This window comes from Polypterus senegalus, chromosome 3 (genome assembly GCF_016835505.1).
Source record: "Polypterus senegalus isolate Bchr_013 chromosome 3, ASM1683550v1, whole genome shotgun sequence".
NCBI lineage: Eukaryota > Metazoa > Chordata > Cladistia > Polypteriformes > Polypteridae > Polypterus > Polypterus senegalus.
The window spans coordinates 90,709,791-90,731,984 of record NC_053156.1 but is presented as its reverse complement, the minus strand read 5'-3'; the positions used below and the strand labels follow the sequence as shown (position 1 = coordinate 90,731,984).

The 22,194-nt window shown below is 36.6% G+C and overlaps 1 protein-coding gene across 1 annotated transcript in view; it reads left to right on the top strand.

Moving 5' to 3' along the window:
• Nucleotides 1-22,194, top strand: part of LOC120525368 (PC3-like endoprotease variant B) — a 535,535-nt gene that overhangs the window by 427,927 nt on the left and 85,414 nt on the right. The window contains exon 9 of the mRNA XM_039747601.1: nt 13,189-13,299. Within this exon, the coding sequence (XP_039603535.1) occupies nt 13,189-13,299 (111 nt within the window). The remainder of the gene's footprint in view (nt 1-13,188; nt 13,300-22,194) is intronic.

Below are 22,194 nucleotides of genomic sequence, written 5' to 3'. Positions count from 1 at the left end.
GTGCCAGCCCACTACAGGGAGTGCGCACACACACACACCTAGCACACACTAGGATAATTTAGAATCGCCAATGAACCTAATCTGCATGTCTTTGGACTGTGGGAGGGAACCAGAGTACCCAGAGGAAACCCACGCAGATACGGGGAGAACATACAAACTCCACACAGGGAGGACCCGGGAAGCAAACCCGAGTCTCCTAACTGCGAGGCAGCAGCGCTAGCCACTGTGCCACCATGCCGCCTCTTAACACTACAATTATATTTTATGTTTTTTCAATGAAAAATAAAAGCCAGCATTCAGTCTTAATGACCCTTTTTTTTAAATCTGTATAACACATACAATATTGTTGTTCACTGTATTGCCCTCCCTTACCTCTTGAGTAGCAATATGACTCCTAACTTGGATGATTGTAGATGGTGTTTGTCTGTTGCCTGTGTATTTGATTGGAGACTCTGGTTTCCTCAGAAATTCAAAAGATATGCTGTTATGTTGGTGGGCAATTCTGAAGTATGACATGGTGGGTGTGTACATAAGTGTGCCTTGTACTAGTCTTGCGTGTTGGTTCCAAGCTTGTGCCCACTGCTGCAGGACTGGCATCTCTTCAATCAGCTATGATCAGGAAAAAAGAAATGATTATAAAAGAACCGATGAATGAAAAGGATGATAAACTGTGGTGTACAACTACAACAACTGGTGCACACAGCAAAAACTACAGTCAATAAGATAAAGGTGACTATGAAAAACATTAATGTAATGGCAGTATGTAAAGATGTCAGAGTAGCAAAGAAAAGGAGAAAACTAAACATTGCAACAAAAAATCGACAAGTTTGAGTAGAGGCATTATACTAGACATTGGTCTCCTTATTCTAGATAAACTTGACATTGATATTATTGTTAAAAACACAAAGACCAAGGATTTGTTTTTATGTTTTAGCTGACACTCTGTAACAGTGAACCATAGATTCTAGCATTATACAGTAAAGAAACAAGAACTGTTCAGATCATGGTTCCATATTATAATGAATCTAGGTTCTGACTCCATTGAATATAGTCTGTGCCCTATTTTAGACTGTTTTTGTGGATGTTTTTATCATTACTCTGGCGATGCCATTTTGTGTTTTGTTATTGTTTGGTCACTGCCATTTTTTGATAGTCTTTCTAGGCCATGGCCATCTTGTTCATGATTGCTTTACCCATTGCTAGTTACACATCTCTTTAGTCAAGGACCCATTTTGTCAACATGTCCTGCCTATATTAGTTGGTGGCACACAGTGTGCTGCATCGTAGCTTTTGGATTCACTGTAAACACAAACTCTACAGTTAGAGTTAGGTAGGAGCAAATAAAACCAAGGACTTTTGCATCATTATTCTGATTTTGACTATTGGCTTTGTGTTTCTGATATTTTGACATACAATTCATCCCGTCTCTTTTGATATTGTAGCATCCTTGTCAGGATGAAGCCTGGGGGCTGAGGGACTGTTGAGTCTAGCGGGAAGGGTGGAGAACAACACAGAGGACTGCCATCAGGGAAATAGTTGACGCTAGAAGGAAGAAAAGGAGGAGTTTGGAAATGGAGGTGGAGGTTTCTGAATGGTTCAAGGGACGATGGGAAGGTGTGGTATATAAGGGTGAGGTACCCTCAGGAACACAACAATTAGTGGTTTATTGGTAATTGTAAATAGTTTCTGTTCAATTTCCTTTGTTGTTGTTTTAACATTTGTGTATTCTTCCGACACTGTTAAGAGTAAACTGTTCTGCAATCACTTCTTTGTGCTGCAGTGTCTTCCTCCAAACCTATTACAGGGAGTTTGCTGTCTGCTTAATGACTTAGATTTGGTCTCTGTTTTGTTTCCTGGTAATATTCCTCTTACCATTCATTTTGGACAGAATTTTTTTTCACTGTGTCTATAACTCATAAATTTGGTCATACTAATACCTGGCGAGCTATGAGAGTTACTCAGAAATTACATGATAGCCAGCAAACCATATCCACAAGAGATACAAGAGATCCAGGAGATATTACTGAGGTTCACTTCATCAATTCAATAGCTTTGGTCTAATTAAAACACAAAAATGGATAAAATCAACGTGGACCTGTGGAAAGCAGATATTAAGGGGCAGTCTTAGTTAATATACCTGATCTACGTTGCATAAAAAGCAATACCTACTAACAAGCAAATTGAAATGGGTGTTCCTTGTTTTAAAATGATGAGCTTCCGTTACCCATGTGTTGCACTTTTCAACTTTCCTGAAAATTGGGAATTTGTCAGTACTGTCTGTATATTTGGCTTATTTTGAAAAGATAAATGGATATGTACTCCATGGTGGCGCAGTGGTTAAAGATTAGAGTACAGGGTTCATATAATGCATGCGGTTTAGTTCCTGTATTTGTGCAGTAAGAGTTATGATCACATATGTGTAATAAAGTCAATATTTAAGGTAGGACTCTGGCATGTCTTATGCACAAGTCCTTGTGATTTTGTATGGATATTATATTCAGGTAGAGTCGAGGCATCATAAAATATGCATTTTGTTTACTTTAGGGTAATTTTTGTTATTTGTGGAAGTCTTTTTGGTCTCATCTGATCTGAAGCACAGAGGAGAGGCTTAGAGTTCAGGATTAGGACTAGGAGTAGCATCTCCAAATCTGAGCTCATGATCCTTACCTCAGATAAAAGTGTCTTGCTGTTTATGGCTAGTGGGGAACAACCTAATAGCGGTAGAGTTCAGCTATTTGGGCTTATTTTAGAGTATAGCCACTAATCAAAAGGAGCTACTAAAGGTGATTGGTGCATCTGGTGAGTATGCTTCCTTGGCAGTGGCATTTCATGCATGAAAATTCTGGTAGGGCCACACAGACTTGAGAGCACTTTCGGAAGCGGCAGAGGCATCCTGAAAAGCTGGCCATAAAAGGAGCCCATGTGGTATGTGCGCACGCGCTTGTACCTGTCACAGAGAAAGTGAGAGAAAAACTCCTGTGCTTTAATGCATTGCCATGGGTGCATGGTCCCCAATGAGTCTAGAGAAGGATTCTGGCTTGGAATTGTTCATAGAGTTGAGAGTGAATGCAGTTGTACCCAGTTGAGCAGTATGATGAGGAGCTGGCAATATGAGTAAAGATCATTGGAGCCACATACTGTAAGAGAAGCCACCAAAGACCATATTGGCAGCAGTGCATTAGGGGCACTGTAGGAAGGAGACAGAATTCAGTAAGTGCAAGTGAGGGAGTAAAGGAGATACACAGTGTTTCTCAACAAATTAGGTTACCAGCACCAGTAATAATAAAATGTCAGCTGAATAATGCAGTAAAAATCTGAAAAAAATTAAGATGCATGAACATATTATCAAACATTACAACCATCAAAGGACAGTATTAAAAGATATCTCAACATGAACATCAAATTCTCCACACCAAAAACAGCACTATTGAATATTTATAAATGTGTTAATGTTGTTCAGTGGACAGAGTGCTAAATTGTATTGTACATAAGTAAATGATTTGATTCACAATAATAGTGGTTACTACTCCAAAATGGAAAGATGTGCAAGTACATGTAATATGCAAATTATATCACAAAAAATCAATCAGTGGGTCTCTTAAAAGGCCTCTAGTCTCTGAATTCCAAGGTGGAACTAAAAGATCAGGCTACACATACGCACACATATGCTGTGAACACCGCAGGGTCCATGGACTTATCCCAACATCCTGGAAATGGGCTAGTGGCTCCAGGCACAAAGAAAATGATGACATAATCTGAAATTAAAATATTTTTAGATAAGAAACTGTATTCAAGTCAATAATTCTTAAATTAAGGGAAACAACATTTAGTGTCATGGTAAAAATACTTTTCACTTGCTTAGATTTCATTTTTTGCAGTGTAAATATTTTATTAATAGAAATTTTCGAGGCAAGCATATTCTTTATTTAATTTTTCTACAATAGCACCATTTGCTGTGGATGATCTTAAAAGAATACTTCACCCCAAAATAATTTATGTTACTTACCCCATGTACTTTATAGTAGTGGCCAAGATTTTTTTTAATTTCAAGTTTTCATACAGAAAGGAGTGAAAGAAGTTTATGAGATAACACAGCTCAGTGGTGATCAATGCTGTATAAAGGCAAACAATCTGAAAAACATTCATGAAAAAAAAATCTTGCGTAATTTGTGTTTCAAAATGCATATGCTTGTTATCCATCTGGTTGCTCAAAACATACAAAATGAACGCTTATTTGCTACAATATTGCTAAATTGTTATTTCCTGATTTCTCAGCAAATGCCGAAATAGAAAACCCAAAGCCTCATGAGTCAGAAGTTTTGGCTTGAAGATCCACCTCTTCCATTTTTCATTGGTAAAGAGTCCTTTCTTCAATTCAAAAAGTCTTTCCTGTGATGTCCCAGGCAAATCCAATGAGTTGTATATCAGTGATGACTTTCTGGAAAAAGAGCCAGGAAAATGTCCAGGATAAAGAGAAATTACATTTAAGATATGTCAGAAGTGTCTGTGTATTTCCAAGAAGTAAATAGAAAGTGTTACTGGGAGTAGAAAAGTTTAGTTTGACCAACTTAGTCTAAGTAGTAGTGTGACTTGTGTGTGTACTTTCCCAGATGTTAAATTGGCAGGGTTACCTCGGCATACTTGAAAAATTGCAAACTGGCAAACACAAAATAACAAAACAGGTTAGACCTTCCAAAAGTCCAACAAAAAAGGCCAGAATCCTAACTGGCCTGTGTGCCAGCCAGGCAATCCTGATAATATGCAACTGGGAGACTTCAGGTCTGACCAGACCACAAACATGGGGAAAACATTTATAAAGTACAAAAATGCTTAAAATTCTCAAAACACCAAATAATCCCTCACAATAGGGGAAACTGCAAAAACTTCAGCTTGTAGAGAAGCCAATCCCACAAGAATCTTTATCAGAAAAATACAAAACAATGCTCAAAACAGCAAAAAGGGAGTTGCCTGATAGACAGTCCTAAAGTAAACGATTAACAAAACACAATCCAGAAGAAGAATGGAATAACTAGAGTGGGAAGTTTGTAAAACCAGCAAATGTAATAAAATAAAAAACAATACTCACCATAATCCCCAAAAACTCACTCAATGAACTGCTAAGGGACACGCTTTCAAAGCCTGCCTTTAAGAGCTGGAGGGTAGTCTGTTAGTAGCGCTGCCAGGGTGGTCCTGCCCCTTTGGGGTTCCACCAGCTAAATACAAATGTAAAACGGAAGAACAGTGTGACAGAAATAAAATCTACATAATAAAAAATACTACACAAGAATACGCAATTAGAAAAAACAAATAATTTACAGATAACAAAAACGACTATAAACCAAAAAATAATCCATTGATTCCTAAGGAATCTACCAAGCTTGTTTATCAGCGGTTAACATGGTACTCTGACCACTTTCCAAAGGGATGGCAAGGATGTGCAACACCCCCTGACCAAGAGGGGCAGGATCTGCTCCCAAACAATGAGCAATGCTATTAAAAATTGGAACTGGAAAGAGGTCAGTCACCAAACGTCAGCCTGTTAGGTGGAAACACATGGCTCCCAACTTTTAGAACAGGGACTGTGTAGCTTTTTATGAAAGTGACTCTTTAAAGATAAGAAGACTGAGAAGTGCAGCGACCCTGGAGGCTGACTTCGGAGGGTTTAAGCCTGGTAACCCTGAAGCAAAGTGTTGCCACCCCCCAAACACTGCTGGTTATATGCTGGGCATGCCTGGAAGTGACCTTAGGAGTGTGGATATGGAATTTTCTTTAAACCGGGGCCTAATTACTGTAAGTGTAGATTTGGAAAGGGAGTAGGGACCAACAGTGAATGGCAGAAGTAAGGAAATCTACAGTTTAGGTAGAGAGTGAGAGGGAGAGAGCAAGATGAAGAGAAAGACTCAAAAGGAAGAAATTGAAAAGGATATGCTTAGTGTTGTACTTTTGGAAAGGAAGATTGAACAAAGAACCTCAGTCATTAGGGGGGAGTGCAGAACTGGAAATGAAGACCCATGCAGGCTTCAACATTTATTTAGCTTTTCTTCAATGTATATTGTTGACTATGCAAAAGGTGCTTTTAAGCAGATTCCAAACTACAATAACACCAGGGAGGCCAAGAAATTATAAAAATGGGTTGTTTATCTCTTTCATGTGTGTTTTTTTTTTTACAATAAATTCAAGATGTACTTTAACACAGAGTGCAGAATTAACAAAGAAAAATAACCTAGCGTCTACTTGGAGAATAACTACAGAAATGTTACCTTCTTAATCTCATCTCCAGAATCTCTTCCTCGTGCTACTTGAGCTCTTGCCACCAACCATACTATCAACTCCAAGTTCAGCTCTGAAATGACCAGACAGGGCTATTCAACTTTGGTCAGGTTCTATTTCCATGACACCCTGAGCTAGCTTCTGGAATTCATGGGGTGTACTTCTATAATCTCTTTCTATTGTCCCCAGGTATCCCTTTAATCCCCAAAACTAGTTTTTGTTTAAAAGGCAGGCTTCCTGCACTCATACTGTAATATGGAGCAATTCATAACATACAGAGGCCTCCTGCTGCCACCTGTCACACAACAGAGCTTCTGTTTTCACTGACTACATCCTTCACCATCTTTCCATTTCTGACTATGTTGGAAATATCTTTTCTTGGTTTTTACTACTACTACTAATAATATTTCTTTACATTTATCTGGCTTTTTCTCACTACTCAAAGCGAGTCAATGAGTGGGGAGCCACTTCAACCTCCACTAATGTTTAGCATTCTCCTGGATGATGCGAGGACAGCCATTTTTGCACCAGTACTCCCACCACACATTAGCTGTTAGGTAGTGAAATGTGGGAGATACTGGGCCAGTTAGAGACAGGGGATGATTAGGGGGCCAGAATGACTAGGCTAAGGTGGGCATCGGAATACAACCAACTCTTTTAAAAAGATGCCCAGGGAACCTCTGCACCATTTTTACAGCACAGTGTCATCATCTCTGCATTGGGGCATTGGGATCCACATTCAGAAAACAGGGTAAGCACACCCTACTCGCTTCACCAACACCACTTCCAGCAGCAACCCAAGCTTTTCCTAGATGGTCTCCCATCCAAGTACAGGCTGGGCCTGAACATGCTTAGCTTTAGGTGGATGAACACTTCAGAAGTTCCGGTGATATGACTGCCAGCTACTGCCCCTTGGTGGCACACTGTTCATTGGCAAAGGGTCATTTAACCCTGAAGAAACATACCATTTTCTACAGGGTACTATACGTAGCATAATTATGGGATATAATGCTTCCTAACAGCAAGATGCCACTTTCTGTCTTTCTTCTGCCAGGCCATCTTAAGAACTGGATGCTGTCCTGAACAATATTAAACAGCTTTAAGCCCAGTTACAGCCAAAACCCCTGCAGCACTTTTCTTACTTTGTTCATCTTTCCTCTGCATTTATCATTTTCACATTAAACACATTTTTCTGTATTACATTGCCCTACTTGGCATTTTATTTGGTACAGTGATGCTATGAAAGCCCACTTATTTGTTACAAAGTATAATATACTGATCTAGAGGACCTTTGAGAGAGACAAGTAATAAAATACTAAATCCAACAAATATTAACCTATACAAACAGTAGATGAATATAGAAGACTATTGAACTTGGTGCTGACTGAGGACATGGCCTGGAGAAATAAAATGGAAACAAACTCTTGTGTGAACAATGATAAATTAGTAAATAAGTGAATATAAAGCCAATCAAGGATGTTCATCAAAGATATAAAAGAAATGGACATGTAGGCCACCTCCAAATTTCTCTAAAATAATTCACAATGCTTTATTTTTCATTGATGCTATAATAGATTAAAATGCATAAATTCTGTATCTTTTGATGAAACAATCAAAAATCCCACAGCATGCTATGATGTGTTTATATTTAAGAATGTTATTCAAGAATAAAATGTGAATCAGTGAAGTTATTAAATGTTCTGAGACTTGCTTACAAATCTGGAACAATAAATCATTTTAATGAAGGTTTATGATAACAGAATATAGTCACTGCCCCTAAAGAACATCTTTGACACTACACTTTAAAAAGAAAAGAAACCTTCATTTAGATTTACTTGTAGTATCCTGCAAAAGGTTGTCCATTGATGGCTATTCTGGCTTTATAGATATAAAATTATTTTCTAGAAAATAAATTGCATTTGATGTAGGATAAAATGCTAATAGGATACCTGGCATATACTCTAAGAAGGTTTTTTTCATTTGCATGTATGAAAACAGATAAATTAACTAAATACAACAAAGGTCAGATAAAAGGGTGGTGTTTGTTAACACAGGAGACTCATTGTTCTTTTTCCCCAGGAAAGATAAATAATAGCACTTGATTGCTTTTATAGGATAAACCGTTGCTTAAAATCCATTTGGGATGCAATTCATTTAAGTGATTCTCCTAAGGATGACAACCACTCCCCTTCTAATGGCCATAATAGTAAGTGATTGTGTTAGGGGACAACATGATTTCTTTAAATTACTTGTTGTCTGCTGGTATAAACGTGTAGCTTTTCTTTGTCTGACGTCTTCAGAGGATGTCATATTAGCTGTTTCTCCTGGGAACAGGAAAATCGAAAGGCGAGATCATTCACTTATTCTGCTTTCAAGATATACAGGTTATCTATTTTTTTCATTTCCATATGCTTGTAAAAACTGTTGCCAGACATTACTACTATAAAATAATACTGAAATATAATTTCCATTGGTCTGGAGTTTGCTTTAAGATGCAATAATTTGCTTGTAATGGTGTAGATTAATTTTTATTGTGCTTAAAACTTGATAGTATTTAATGTTTGGCAAAGGGTGGTGTCATGTTTGCATATTCTCTTCATTTCAGTGTGAAATATTAAGGTACTGTAGGTACTGTGTCAGATACTGTATATAGGTAACGTTGTCTTTCACTCATATTCTCAAAAACATGCTTTATGTTAACTGACAATTCCCAATTGACCATGCCTGACTGTAGGTTTGCGCAGGAGATAGCTCTGTGATGGACAGGTTCATAATTTATAGCGTGCCTGCTCCTGGTCTTGAAACCTTTCTCCTAGGTGGTTCAATTATGCACTCTATTTTGGCATGTCTTCCTACTCTCCTCTACGTAGCTACTCTAGATTGATTGAAACACGGCTCTTGAAAGTACAAAGCTATTGTCATCTCTGCCCACATTCAACATGTTTTGGAGCTTACATCACTATGCTCTACATACTCAACTTGGAAAAAGCATCTTAACCCTATGTCATTAGCAAATGGAAACTTTATAGAATTCATCTCCAAATAAATCAGTTATTTTTGAGACCAATGCACACTCAGGAGTTTCCATCGGAAAGCTTAGTGAAAAAAATGACGGTTGTTTTAGGAGGACAATGATTTCTTATCTCTCTAATAAAAACAAATTAGAGACTAGGAAGGTTTCATAACTGACTGCAGAGATCTCCAGAATAGATTGTGAATATGCCAGATCTCCTAATGAGGTTCTCTATAGGCAAAGACTATAAATCAGTAATTTTAAACAACATCCTTATAATGAACAAGGAGAGAATGCTAACAAGATTCTAATTCAACAAATCCATAAGCAGATAGTTCACAATGCAGTAATAAATATTTCCAGAGAAACTTGAAATAAAATCAGGAAGAATAAAAAGATAACTGACACATTTAAGGAATACTATAAGTCCTTATATTCCTTTCAGTATAAAGAAAATGAGACTAACAAGTTTTTTTTTTTGATAAAATATAGATGCCACAATTCAATATTCTTAGTGAAGAAGAACTTGATACACATGTGACACTTTTAGAGATACTGGATGCCATAAACGTACTCCAAAGTGGAAAAGCTGCAGGCCCAGATGGCTACCTAGTGGAATTTTATAAAAAAAACCCAAAAAAAAAACTTTTTTTCCAAATAATTAATTCCATACACCAGGAGATATTATTGGGCAGTAAAAGGCAGTGAGTCTACTATGACACATAATATAGGTATTTAGCTATTCATCTTGGTTTTTTTGCAACTCAAATTCATTTTTGATCCTTTATTATTCACACTATTATATTTTATACTGCACTAGTTACTCTCAAACATATCCAGGGATGAGTTTACTATCTGCACAGAATATGCATGTCTTCTCCTTGTCTGTTTTGTCCATATTCCTCAATTTCCTTCCACATCATAAGTATGGGCAGGTTCCAGTGGTGGAAAGTAATGAAGTACAATTACTTTGTTACTGTACTTAAGTACATTTTTCGCTTTACTTAAGTAGATTGAGCTGTGGATACTTTTGTTTTTTACTCCACTACATGTTACAACAAATATCTGGACCTTCTACTCCACCACATTTCTATATGGTATTGTATTACATTTTACAGTCACAATGCTGTTTTTTAATGGATTATGACAGAGACAGTGGTGGGTAATTTGCAAAGGATTCATTCTTTTTGAACAACTCTTTTCAGTGAATCTTGGAAATTGATTTGTGAACACAAACAAATCGATTCAGTGGATCTCAACAGGAGTACTAAAGTGCATGCATGATGCCATCAGCCTCTTTTCATTTAGATGTGTAAAGCACGAGTTGAAGTATCACTCATCTGGTTCAAGATTCTTTCTAGTTAGAGCTAAATCGTAAATGGCAAATGAAAACTCTTTTCATTGCACATTCCCTCATTCATCATATGAATACAACACAGTAACAATAAATTTATGCCAAAAACAATTCATTATTGGATTTTCTTTAAACAGAAAATTAGACTGTTAGTAGCATGATCTGAATCATTCTTAATTAAAATGGCACATCCTGTACTATATGTGCATTTTAAACAGTGGACATTCAGTGTGCTCACCTAACACCATATTTATACTGTTGCATCAGGGAATGCATTTGACAAGTACTTTTACTTTAATATTTTAAGTATATTTACATGAAAGTACTTATTTACTTTTACTTAAGCAAAAATGTCAATTTGGTACTTAAACTTTTACTAGAGTTCATTTGTGCTTGTTTATTTGTACTTTTACTTAAGTAAATTGTTTGAGTATTTTCTCCACCACTGCCCGGTGCGAGAGTGTTTCTGAGTATGTCCTACAGTGGTCTGGTGCCATATCTATGGACAGCTTAATGCTTGATACTGTTATGTGTCTCTAATAGAGAAAACAGGATTGGAAAGTTTGATTTTTCCTTACTAAATATGTCAATATCTATTTCTATGTAGTATTTCTTTTGTTGCAGCATTATACATCATTTTGTAAATAAAACATCAATGTAAAATTTGGCCTGTTTGATATAAACCAATTGAAGAAATTTGTCCATCCAATCTAGGATTGACCCTGAAAGGACATCAGTTGCCCGCAGAATACACTCACATACACTCCTACACTCATTTATATTTACCATGACAAGTATTTTAGAAATGTGTTTAATTTTCATCAAAAGGGTTTGAAGTGTGTCTTCATCTTTGAAGCAAAGATAGTTGCCCACAAAATGTATTTGTTAGAAGAGGTGAAAGAACAGTATTGTGGCTAAATTAAAAAGCGGAATAACTCCTACATAAGTGCTTGTCTGATTGTGAACCTCAGCAGTATAAAAGACAAGCTTGTAGGTGTGACTGGTTGCTTAAAGTCATATAGTAGGCCAAAGGAACTGTGCAGCTAAAGGAAATGACATTTTCTCTTTCTCCACAAATTCAAGTTTTCATTTTAAAAAGCTGGAACATTTAAAGGATGTTTAGAATATAGGCAGTATATATAAAAGAGCTGATATGAATGGCTGAAGCCAAATCGATTGATTGGACCAGGGGCCACAAGTCAAAAATGCTTCATGTTGATATTAACATTAAATAGGTGCATATAATTCTGCACCTGAAGTGACAGCATTTAGGATCTTTAAAGCAGCAATTCCACTGTGACATCACCCAAGTACTTGTAACAGGTCTATTTGGCCCCCACTTGCTGCAGAACAAAGCACTGGCTTGCCCCTCAAGTGATAGTTTAGACAGCTGAGAAACAATTATATTTGAGAGCTGGAGATTATTACTATAGATTGTGTAGCCTGTGCCAATCAACATCCTAAAAGTTAGGAATGAAAATTCTTCTATTTGTTCCGTAGAAGAGTATTCTTTTCTCTGCACCTGTTTTTTTTTTCTGATTGTACAAGTGAACAAGAAAAATAGGCTTTGCACCATGAGGTTACAGTTAAGGTATCTATTTGCCAGGTTTGTGCAGGATACCAGATTGATACCCCTCTTTAACCTATGATCTATCCAGTTGTTTCCAGGTGTGAAATTTCACTTTGCCATCCAAAGACTTTTTATTGCTGGATTGAGGATATTTCACTAAAATCTATATTCTGAATGAAATGTTCCCATACCTAAATGTTAATTTATGTGTGTGTGTTCTCATTATAACACAATTGTTAGCCAATAATCACTGTTCTGAACTGACTTAGTACAGAGCTAGAGGGTGAGCTGGAGCCCAAAAGAACTGAAAGAAAACAATAGGGGGGTAGAGCACCAACACTGCCACCCATAGTAGAACAATGCATAGACAGTAATTAATCTAACAAGCATGTCCTTAGAATTGAGTAGGTAACCTACAAAGACATGAGGAGAACATGCAAACTCCATATAAACACTAGTTCATGATTGAACCCGCGTTCCTACAATTGAGAGGCAGCAGCACTAAACACTGAGCTACCATGCCACCCATCAAACAGTCCATTATTCAAACTGGATTAAAACTTTTAAATTTAAATTAAAACTTTTAAATTTAAATCAAGCAGTTCTCCTCCACCCCATTCTTTACCTCAGCAGCACATTACTATTTGACCTGTGTGAGTTTAAGGATCCCCAGATAAACAGTTCACTTTTTACAGGAAAACATTTTGCTGTTAAACTCCATATCCAGTTTAATTAGTTTTCTTATCTATTTTTTGCCTTGACAAACTGTTAAAAAAACCTATAGCAGTGTGAAATAAAAATGAATGAAAGACCCGTAAGTCTTAGGCCTTTGATTTAGATAATCACTCAGTTTGGTAACACTTTATATAGTGCTTTAAAGTTTTGGTATTAAAAGTAAATTCAAAAATATACAGTATATTTGTTGTCTTTTACAATTCTATTCCTCTGTAATCCAAGGTTTCCTGTTCTTATATTTTAAAGATATGGATTTGGCCTCCTAGATGCTGGTCTAATGGTTCAGCAAGCCACAGACTGGAAAACCGTAGGACGTCAGAATGTTTGTACTGAAAAACTCATTCTTGAACCACCACGGTATGTGTTTTGGAATTCATGTTGTTTTTGATTTAAAATTTTCTGCCATATGAATCAAGTGTTTAGATTTACTGTCAAATATGATATAGCTCTTGTGAATGTCTGAGGGCAGATTGCAAGAAAAAACTGATTTAACTTTTATCAGTCCCATTAACATATCAGTATATTATATATTTCTTGCATTTATCATTTGGTTATAACAGTAAGTAGTACTAAGTTAAAGTTAAGGTTATATTGTATTAGTCTTAACAAATAATGCTTTATATAGTGTACTTAACCCCTCTCTTTATACAGTGTTAAGTATTATCTTTAAAATGGTACTTTGGTGCAGCATCCTGGAATAGAATTCTGTGCCTGATCACGGTCTGTGTGTATCTGGCACCTCCTTATCATGTCTGCTTGGGTTTTCTTCAAGGTACCCTGAATTTTTTCTCATATCTCAAAACGGTGACAATTCCAAAGCAGCCATAATGTGAATAATTGCGAGTGTGTTTCTGAAGTTGTTTCCAGCACTATGCCCATTGTTGTCTGGATAGGTTCTGGTTTGATGCCAGAAATATGGATGGTAGATTAACAGTTGAATGAACTTCAGGCCATTTTATTTATTATGTTAATGCAAAATTAAAATTAATATTGCAAATGTTTGTAAACAGTAATGTGAAGAACTGGGGCCCTGCCCATGGATGATTCATGCCTTCCATCTGAAATTACAAAGAAAGTCTTCAGCTCCCTATGACTCTTTAATGGAATAAGCATGTTCATAAAATGGATACATGGATGGTTATAAGTTGAATTCTTGCCCATCTTTAGTATTATGCATTTATTAATACATTAGTAATGATTAAGCAGTAAACTCTTTTATACTGTTCAATGAGAGACCTTAAGTTTTCATACTGTGAATGTTTAATATTAAATTGTATACATTTCAAAGCAGGAGTTTTTGTCTCTCTTATGTTAAAGATCTCAAGTGAGTGTGACCACATCAGTGTGTAATTCTTTTACAGTAAATGCAGTCAGTCGCTAAATAATTTGTTTGCTGAAAATGGCTACTCTACCAATTAAAGTCTATCCTTTCATGAATGTGCTTGGATAATTCAGTATTCCTGAGGTAATTGAACATGAGCATTTGGCAAAGGAGTGTATTTTACATTCTGACTAAGACAGGATTATTTCTGTGCCTTGTAGTTTGTGATCTAATGGTAAATTTAGTCTAAAAATCAATTACAGATAAGAAATAAATAATTTACTTTGGCTTGTTGTTTTCTAAAGTGGTATAAGTCTTAATTACCCTGCCAGAAAAGTGCTAGAAACGATTCCATGAACTGAGAAGTGTGTTACATGAAATAAAAGGCTATCATTCTCACAGGTAATTGAATTAAAACAAACAAACAAAGCAGTGTGATTTCCAAGTGGTTCGGTTGTGATACAATGTAAACTGCTGAGTATTTCTGGACAAATCTGTGCAAATCCTTAATACAGATATAAACTAACATGATTATCGTGAGATGTTCTCACAGTAGCGAGGTCACTTCATTACTGGTGGAATTAATGAGAGTTTGTTTGCTCTGAGCATAAATTTGCACAGCTCTCTACTGTTTAGGTCGCCGGTCAATGCAATTGGAGTAACAGTGATACCAAAATAAGATGAGAATTCAATTTAATTTGAATTTTTAAGCAGTGATATGTGTGTTTCATTTTACGGTAGTAAATTCCAGTTTTGAATAGATTTAAAGAATGTAATAATTATTACCAGAAATGATCAACTATTAAAGCCAGTTTTAATCATACAAAATCTAATGCTATTTTTTATAGGCAAGTGCCACCTAGACATCTCTCCGGGCACAAATGAAATAAAAAAAAATCCAAAATATCTAAAGAAATGATTTAATTAATTTAAAGAACACAAGGGGAAATTAATCCATGGAGAGCACTATTTCAGAAGGAAGTAGAAGATACAGGACAAACTCTGCTGCTTTTCACTGAATAGCTCCCCTTCTTTCCCACCTCCTGATATCACTATAAAGCACTCATTGTCATGTTTCTCTTCTTGCCTGAAAGTGAACCTTTGCCGTGACTTCCTCCAATTTTAAAACCACTGCGGAGCTTAAAGGAAGTGGCCTTAAAAACACATTTTAGATTAATTTGGAGTCTGTAGTGCAAGTGCTTTAATCAGTTTTATGAATGGAGGGGTATTTTGAAACTGCAGGGCCACCAGGTCATAATATTCTCTGGTGGACTCTTATTAGTACATAAGGACAATCTAGACGAGAACAGGCCATTCAGCGCAACAAAGCTTGCCAGTTTTATTCACTTTATTCTAAAAGAGTTTTGAAAGTCCCTAAAGTCTTACTGTCTACCACGCTACTTACTAGTTTATCCCAAGTGTCTACAGTTCTCTGTGTAAAGAAAAGCTTCCTAATGATTGTGCAAAATTTACCTTTACTTTTCCAACTGTGTCCCTATGGTCTTGATGAAATCATTTTAAAATAACAGTCTCGATCCACTGTACTATTTCACTTTATAATTTTAAACACCTCTTAATCTTCTTTTGCTTAAACTGAAAAGGCTCATCTCTTTTAACCTTTCTTCATAATTCATCCCCTGTAGCCCTGGAATCAGCGTAGTCGCTCTTCTCTGGACCTTTTTTTAGCACTGCTATGTCCTTTTTGTAGCATGGAGACCAAAACTGCACACAGCACTATAGATGAGGTCTTACCACTGCATTATAAAGCTTTAGCATAACCTCCTTGGACTTGTACTCTACACATCATTCTATATAACCTGACATTCTGTTAGCCTTCTTAATGGCTTCTGAACACTGTCTGGACATTGATAGCGTACAGTCCACTATGACTAATAAATCCTATTTGTATGTATACTTTATATTTACTGATATTAAACTTCATCTACCACAAATCTGCCCAAGCCTGTATGCTGTACGAGTCCCTGTGTAATGATTAATTGATTCCAGATTATTTGCCAATCCACCTATCTTGGTATCATCTGCAAATTTAACCAGCTTCTTACTTATGTTCCTATCCAAATCATTTACATATTTTATATCTGTGCACCATTTTTTCTGCTCTACTGCCAGCTCCCTAGAACGTTGCAGACAAGAGGATCAGAACCATCACTATGGTCTAGGTTTCATGCTCACTTGTGTTATTGCAGACTTTCCCCCATAGTGCCTTAAATGTTCATGGAGGGCATATATTGTGAAGACCTTATGGCTGCATCTCTCCACACAGGCTTTTTTTGTTGTTCCTAAGGTTGTAAGATTGGCATTGAATCTGTCTGCAAATGAGTATCCTCATTTCATTAACATTAAGGTGTAATATTAGGTGCTTCCTGAATATGAAGTATGACTTGTAGTCTTTGAGTTTAAATACCAAGTGTATAAACCAACATAGCTTTTGTTTCAACCAATATAATGGAAAGGGTTAACAAAGTAAGTGGGCATTCATACAAGGCAGATAATTAGTTCTGCTAAGAAGCTCCAAGTACATTGAAAGACACTGGAGAAGAATAACAAACCATAAAAAAGATTGGCAGGGTGGTAAATGTTTAGGAACTACGTACATTACCACATAGGGTTTCTATTAAAGAGTATAAGTCTTGTCTAAAATAGTATAGCAGGCAGCCTTTGATCCTGAGGGATCATGCATTTGTGCCCATGGCAAACTGGTTTTAGGAGAATTTGCTGTGGATGTGGAGTTCAATATGACATTGGCAGTCCTTAACTGCACTGTGTACATTAGAACACTGAGGGAGCACTGATATCTTGGGCATAGGCTTCCTGTGGACTCTTTTATCTCATACCTTGAGAGACTCTTCATCACCTCCTCCTTTCAGGAACTCCTGTCTGCCATGTCCAACTGCCAAGTGCTGGTGTTGATGCTGAAAGTCTTGATGTCACACTTGTAGACATCTTTATAGCACATCTAGGGTCTTCCTCTTAGGCTCTTGCCAGATGCCAGATCTCCAATGAGGAGGAATTTGGGTATCTCACCATCAGACTATGTGTGAAATATGATCCGGCCAGCACATATGTGTGTGCTGTAGAAAAGTGAATTTGAATGTGGTACCTGCCTTCTGAAGCACTGCATTGCTGGTGATCTTGCTTTTCCATGTGATGCTGAATATACGCCCGAGAGAGCACATGTAAAGGAGTTGTGTCGCTGTTTTGTGTGCAACATGTAAGCCTCACTGACATAGAGCTGGACTTTGGTGTTCACCATGAGCTTGCTGTTGGCCTTTCTTTGTCAACCCTGAAAAGGTTGTAGCTGCCTTTCTGTTGCTTTTGGTAACTTCTTTCTTGAGTGACAGGTTGTCTGAGATCATTGAGCTCAGTTGTGGGGACTCAAGGACAACTTCCAGCTCTTAGGTGATGACACTGATGGAAGAGTTGGAGTTGACATCTTGGCCTATCACCAGTTTAATGAGGCCAAACTCTTTGTAGGCTTATGAGAAACATTTCAAGTGGGCTTGCAGCTCCTGCTGAGCGTGAGTGGCAACAGCTACAACGTCAAAAACAGCAAGCCTTGACAGTGTGAAAAGAATCCCATCTGATCTTGTACGGATAAGAAACCTATACATTTATAGCCCAGATGCTTGCCATTGGAGTTTACAAGGTAACAGAATAAGAAATTCTGAATAATGTTTATACAAGATGGAGAAAACTTTATAATAAGTGACAAGATCATTAAGAAAGACTGATTTTTAGAAAGGGAGTTTTAAGGAAAGGAAACTGGAAATGTTTTAGTTTCAGACCTGGTACCCAGTATAGGTTTTCTTAACAAGGTATTAGCAGAAATTAAGAGTGTTTAGGCAAGAGGAAAATGTCTTTTTAGCTCCTGAGAACCAAGCATTTGTTATTTTATTGGAGATGGAAAACAATTCTTAATAGTATTGTAGCAACTGAAGTCATGGAAGAAAAATAATAAACTCAACTTCCACAGCCTTACCTAAATACCTATATACCTAAATACCTAGCCATAGCTTCACTAAATTGAGTGATCCATATGCAGTCCAAACTAATGTATATAAAAAAATCTACAGTTCATACATCATCAACTTTCACACTACTATTCTTGTGATTTTTGTATTTCTCACAAATATTATTGAAAAATGTTAACAGGAATACCTGAACATTTCCACCATTGCAATCTAACCTTGAATATATTTATCGTTTTTATTCCTTTTTATGGAGCATTTGCATAAATGCAAAAGCAACAGTTGTTCACAGTGTCTTCTTTTTTGTTCAAATAAAATAATTAATCTCCTAGTGAACTGTTTTTTTTTTAATTTAGCATTCCTCACAGTTCTTCAGGAAAGGTCCATTTTCCCTGAGATATCTTAAATACAGAGCGCTATACAAATTTGTGAAATTTTAAAAACCTCTTTTAAAAAGCATATGAAAAGTTTTGAAATCACCCATCAAAAAACATTCTCTGTGGCCTGAATTACTGTTTAATGTATTCTTTTAAATTTACTTTGGAAGAAGTTATTTCAACTTGTATAACTTTCTTATTTACAAATCTGTTAGGCTCTCCTGATGTCAAAACAAGTCAACAATAAAAATTACTGAAGTGGCAACAATGGCCAGGAGCACACTGTCAGCTTAGCTGCTAGTGTGTGTGCCAGCACATAGATTTTATTCTGCATTATGTACTTCTTTCAAAAATTATATGTTAAATATTAACTACAGTTTGCAATAGATCCTCCAAAAATATGAATTTAAAAAAGAACATGAATCAATACAATTTTTACATCACTTGATATTTTGTGTCAGTGAAATCTATTTCAGCTACCATAGCCTCAGTTTTTAAGTATATGATATTTGTAAAATGCTGAAACTCTACTAATACATGTGATTACATTCTGTTATCTCTGTTGTTTTATAATATGATTCATTCTTACAAAAATATATAACAGACAAAAATGTCATATCTCTGTCTTTTATAAATTAAATAAAGAAAAACTAAAAATGTTCCAAATTTCAAAGCTGTCCCAGAACACATCTGAATGTTACATCAAGCATACATTTTCTAAGTTCTTTTGAAATTGTAATGCTTGTTTACATTCACCTGAGAGCCAAGAATGTCAAAGTCCTGTTACTGGATTTCTAAAGAGCACTCGTGAAAAAGCTAAAATTACTTTTGATAATTTTGAAACTCTTGAATTTCAGACAAAACTTTTAAATTGCCTATTTCTTTTGTTCTTATCAACATTGCTAACAACAAAACACACTTCTCTTTAATTGATAAAGCAGACCCTTAAATTAACAAAAAAAAAACAAAACACAAAACTGCTTAAAAATACTGGAAAATATTAGACAAGAGACTTTGGAGAACAGATCAGAATTTCCCATTTGTCACCAATAAAACAAAGAAAGGTGTTGCAAAATGGAATAAGTGGCTTTTATTTTCGCTACTCAGATGTGCCTTGGTCACTCATTGGTCCAAAAAAATAAAATCTTGGGGAATATTCTGAGCTATAGACACTGGAGAACAGAAGAGGTAAAGCTAAAGACAGGTCAAGGATGCTTGCAGAGGAATTCTTCTTTGTTGAAGTCTTTTCGGCTGCAGAGGAAGAGGACAAACAGTCAGCATATAGCATAACCTCAATATGTTTTCTCAGTGTCCCCTTCTAATCAGCTCCTGTAAAGCTAGTGACACGACAAGGCATATAAGATTACACAAAAACAAAAACTACCATTTCTCATTAATAGTCTCAGCATGCTAGTAATTTTGTTCAGAAAAATATCAAAATAGCCGTGACCCCCACTAGGAAAAGCATTTTTAGAAGATGTGATGAGATACCAAAATATTCATTCAATCAAAGCATTTTTTTCTTGAAATACACAAGCAATCAAAACTAGAGAACAAATTAAATTTTTGTAATTTACAAACTGCTTATCCAAATCAAATGTTACCTTAACATGAACAGAAGAGACTTATTCTAATCATACTATATTTCATATTTCTCATCTCATATCACAGAATAACGATTTAAACAAGATAATTGAAGAAAGTCAGCAATCAAAATTAGAGAAAGAGTTGTACTAGGTAACAGCCGGTTCCAATCTGGCAATGTTTTGAAATACCAGGCAACATTAACAGATTAATCAGCACTGGTAGGCATTTTGCGTGATGGTGAGCTGCTCTAGGGTCACTGAAATGCTTCAGCGTTGGACTGTTCATATGAAAGCTGGATGGGATGGCCCTTTCAGCCATTGGTAGAGAAGATGGTCATTGCAAGAGCATAATTTCTCCAATGTTGAAGCTGTACAAAGAAACAAGTCATTCAAGCCCTGAAAAAAAGCTGGTCACCCAAGTAAGGCAAGAGCATGAGAAAACAGTATGATATGGAGACTCTCAGTTGGGTTTCAGTTCAATACCACAGCTACAATTGCTGAAGGCCTAATCCATAGTGTCTAACCCCCTCATTAGCAAGAACAATTAAAAAGCTATACTTGCCTTTGTTGAGGTGCATGTTGTGTGGACTGAGGATAACTGGTCCAAAGTTCCATTTTCAGCAAGTTTAATTCAGTTGGCTCAGATAGGAAGAATAATGTTCCGCTTTGAATTCACCCCAATGTGTTTGAAGAAGTTAGTAATGTTTGGCTTTGGAAGCGTCATGGTGTGGGGGATGTTCTCTGCAGCAGGAATCATGTCTCTCATACAGCTACATGGAAAGGAGAATGATAATATGGAACAGAACATTTTTTTGCAATGTGTAGTTCCATCCCTGCAAGCATCACCCAAATAGCCAGCCATTTTTATGCATGACAGTACCTCTTACTGCACTGCAAAATGGGTGAATCAATTCTTAGAAGTGCAGATTATCAAAGTGATGAATTTGCCAGCCCAGAGTCCTGATCAGAACCCGTTTGAAAATCTCAGGAAGACAATTGGCAACAAAGTTATGGCAAAGAAACTTACTACGGTTACAGCATTATGGAAGAAGCTACAAGGCAAGTGGAACAAAATCAAGCCAGAGCAGTTTGGTTATGTCTTGTGGGTGTAGATGTGCCAGGGCCTCTACACTTCCTACCAAATTTGGAAAGCTATAATCACTAAATAAAATGGACACAATCAATTTGCAGGCTTCTTTTGCAATACAGTTATTATTGTTCTCTAATTCTGTTCAGTGTAGTTCTGCAAAATCAAATGTTTTTATTGAATGACTTTTTTTGCCAACTGCTAAAATTGGTCTCTAAATTTTATCACTAATACATCTTGGCAGTTGAGCTGATAATTAATGTGCAAATTTTGCTGTATTTTAATGTACTTGCTGCTGTATATATTTTAATTTTCACTTTTAGTACAGTACTTCTAAAGTAAAGCTTGTGATTGATGAAAGGAACTGGGGCAACAACTAGGATTGTCCCCATTTAATTGAAACAAATGAGAAGCAATGAACAAAGAAAAATGTGCATTTCATATCACCAAACAAATAAAAAATCAGGACACTTGTTTCAGGAACCTTTCTTGGCTAATAAAGCCTCTTAAAGTCACGATGGGAAGGAGTTCCTTCCTGCAGTGCACTCTCTTAACGAGTGACACCTCCTTCAAGGAATCACAAGGTTATGTAGCAGTGAGACTAGAAGGGGTGGCGTCAGTGACCCTGACTGGGCATCTTCTCTGCACTGTGGAAGGGACAAAAAAGGATAAGGTTAACACCAGGGTGCCCTCTCGACCTAGGTTTGAAGTAAATACCTCAAAATGAGCCAGGAGGATGATCCACTGATGTGAATGTGTGACAGCTGTAACTTTAGCATCCATCCTATTCAATTGTTACTTTGCCTTTTTATCCTTTACAGTATATGGGTGCACTAGTTTCAAGGCAGGATCCAATTTGGCAACAGGATGCCAATCCATCATAGAGTCTCTT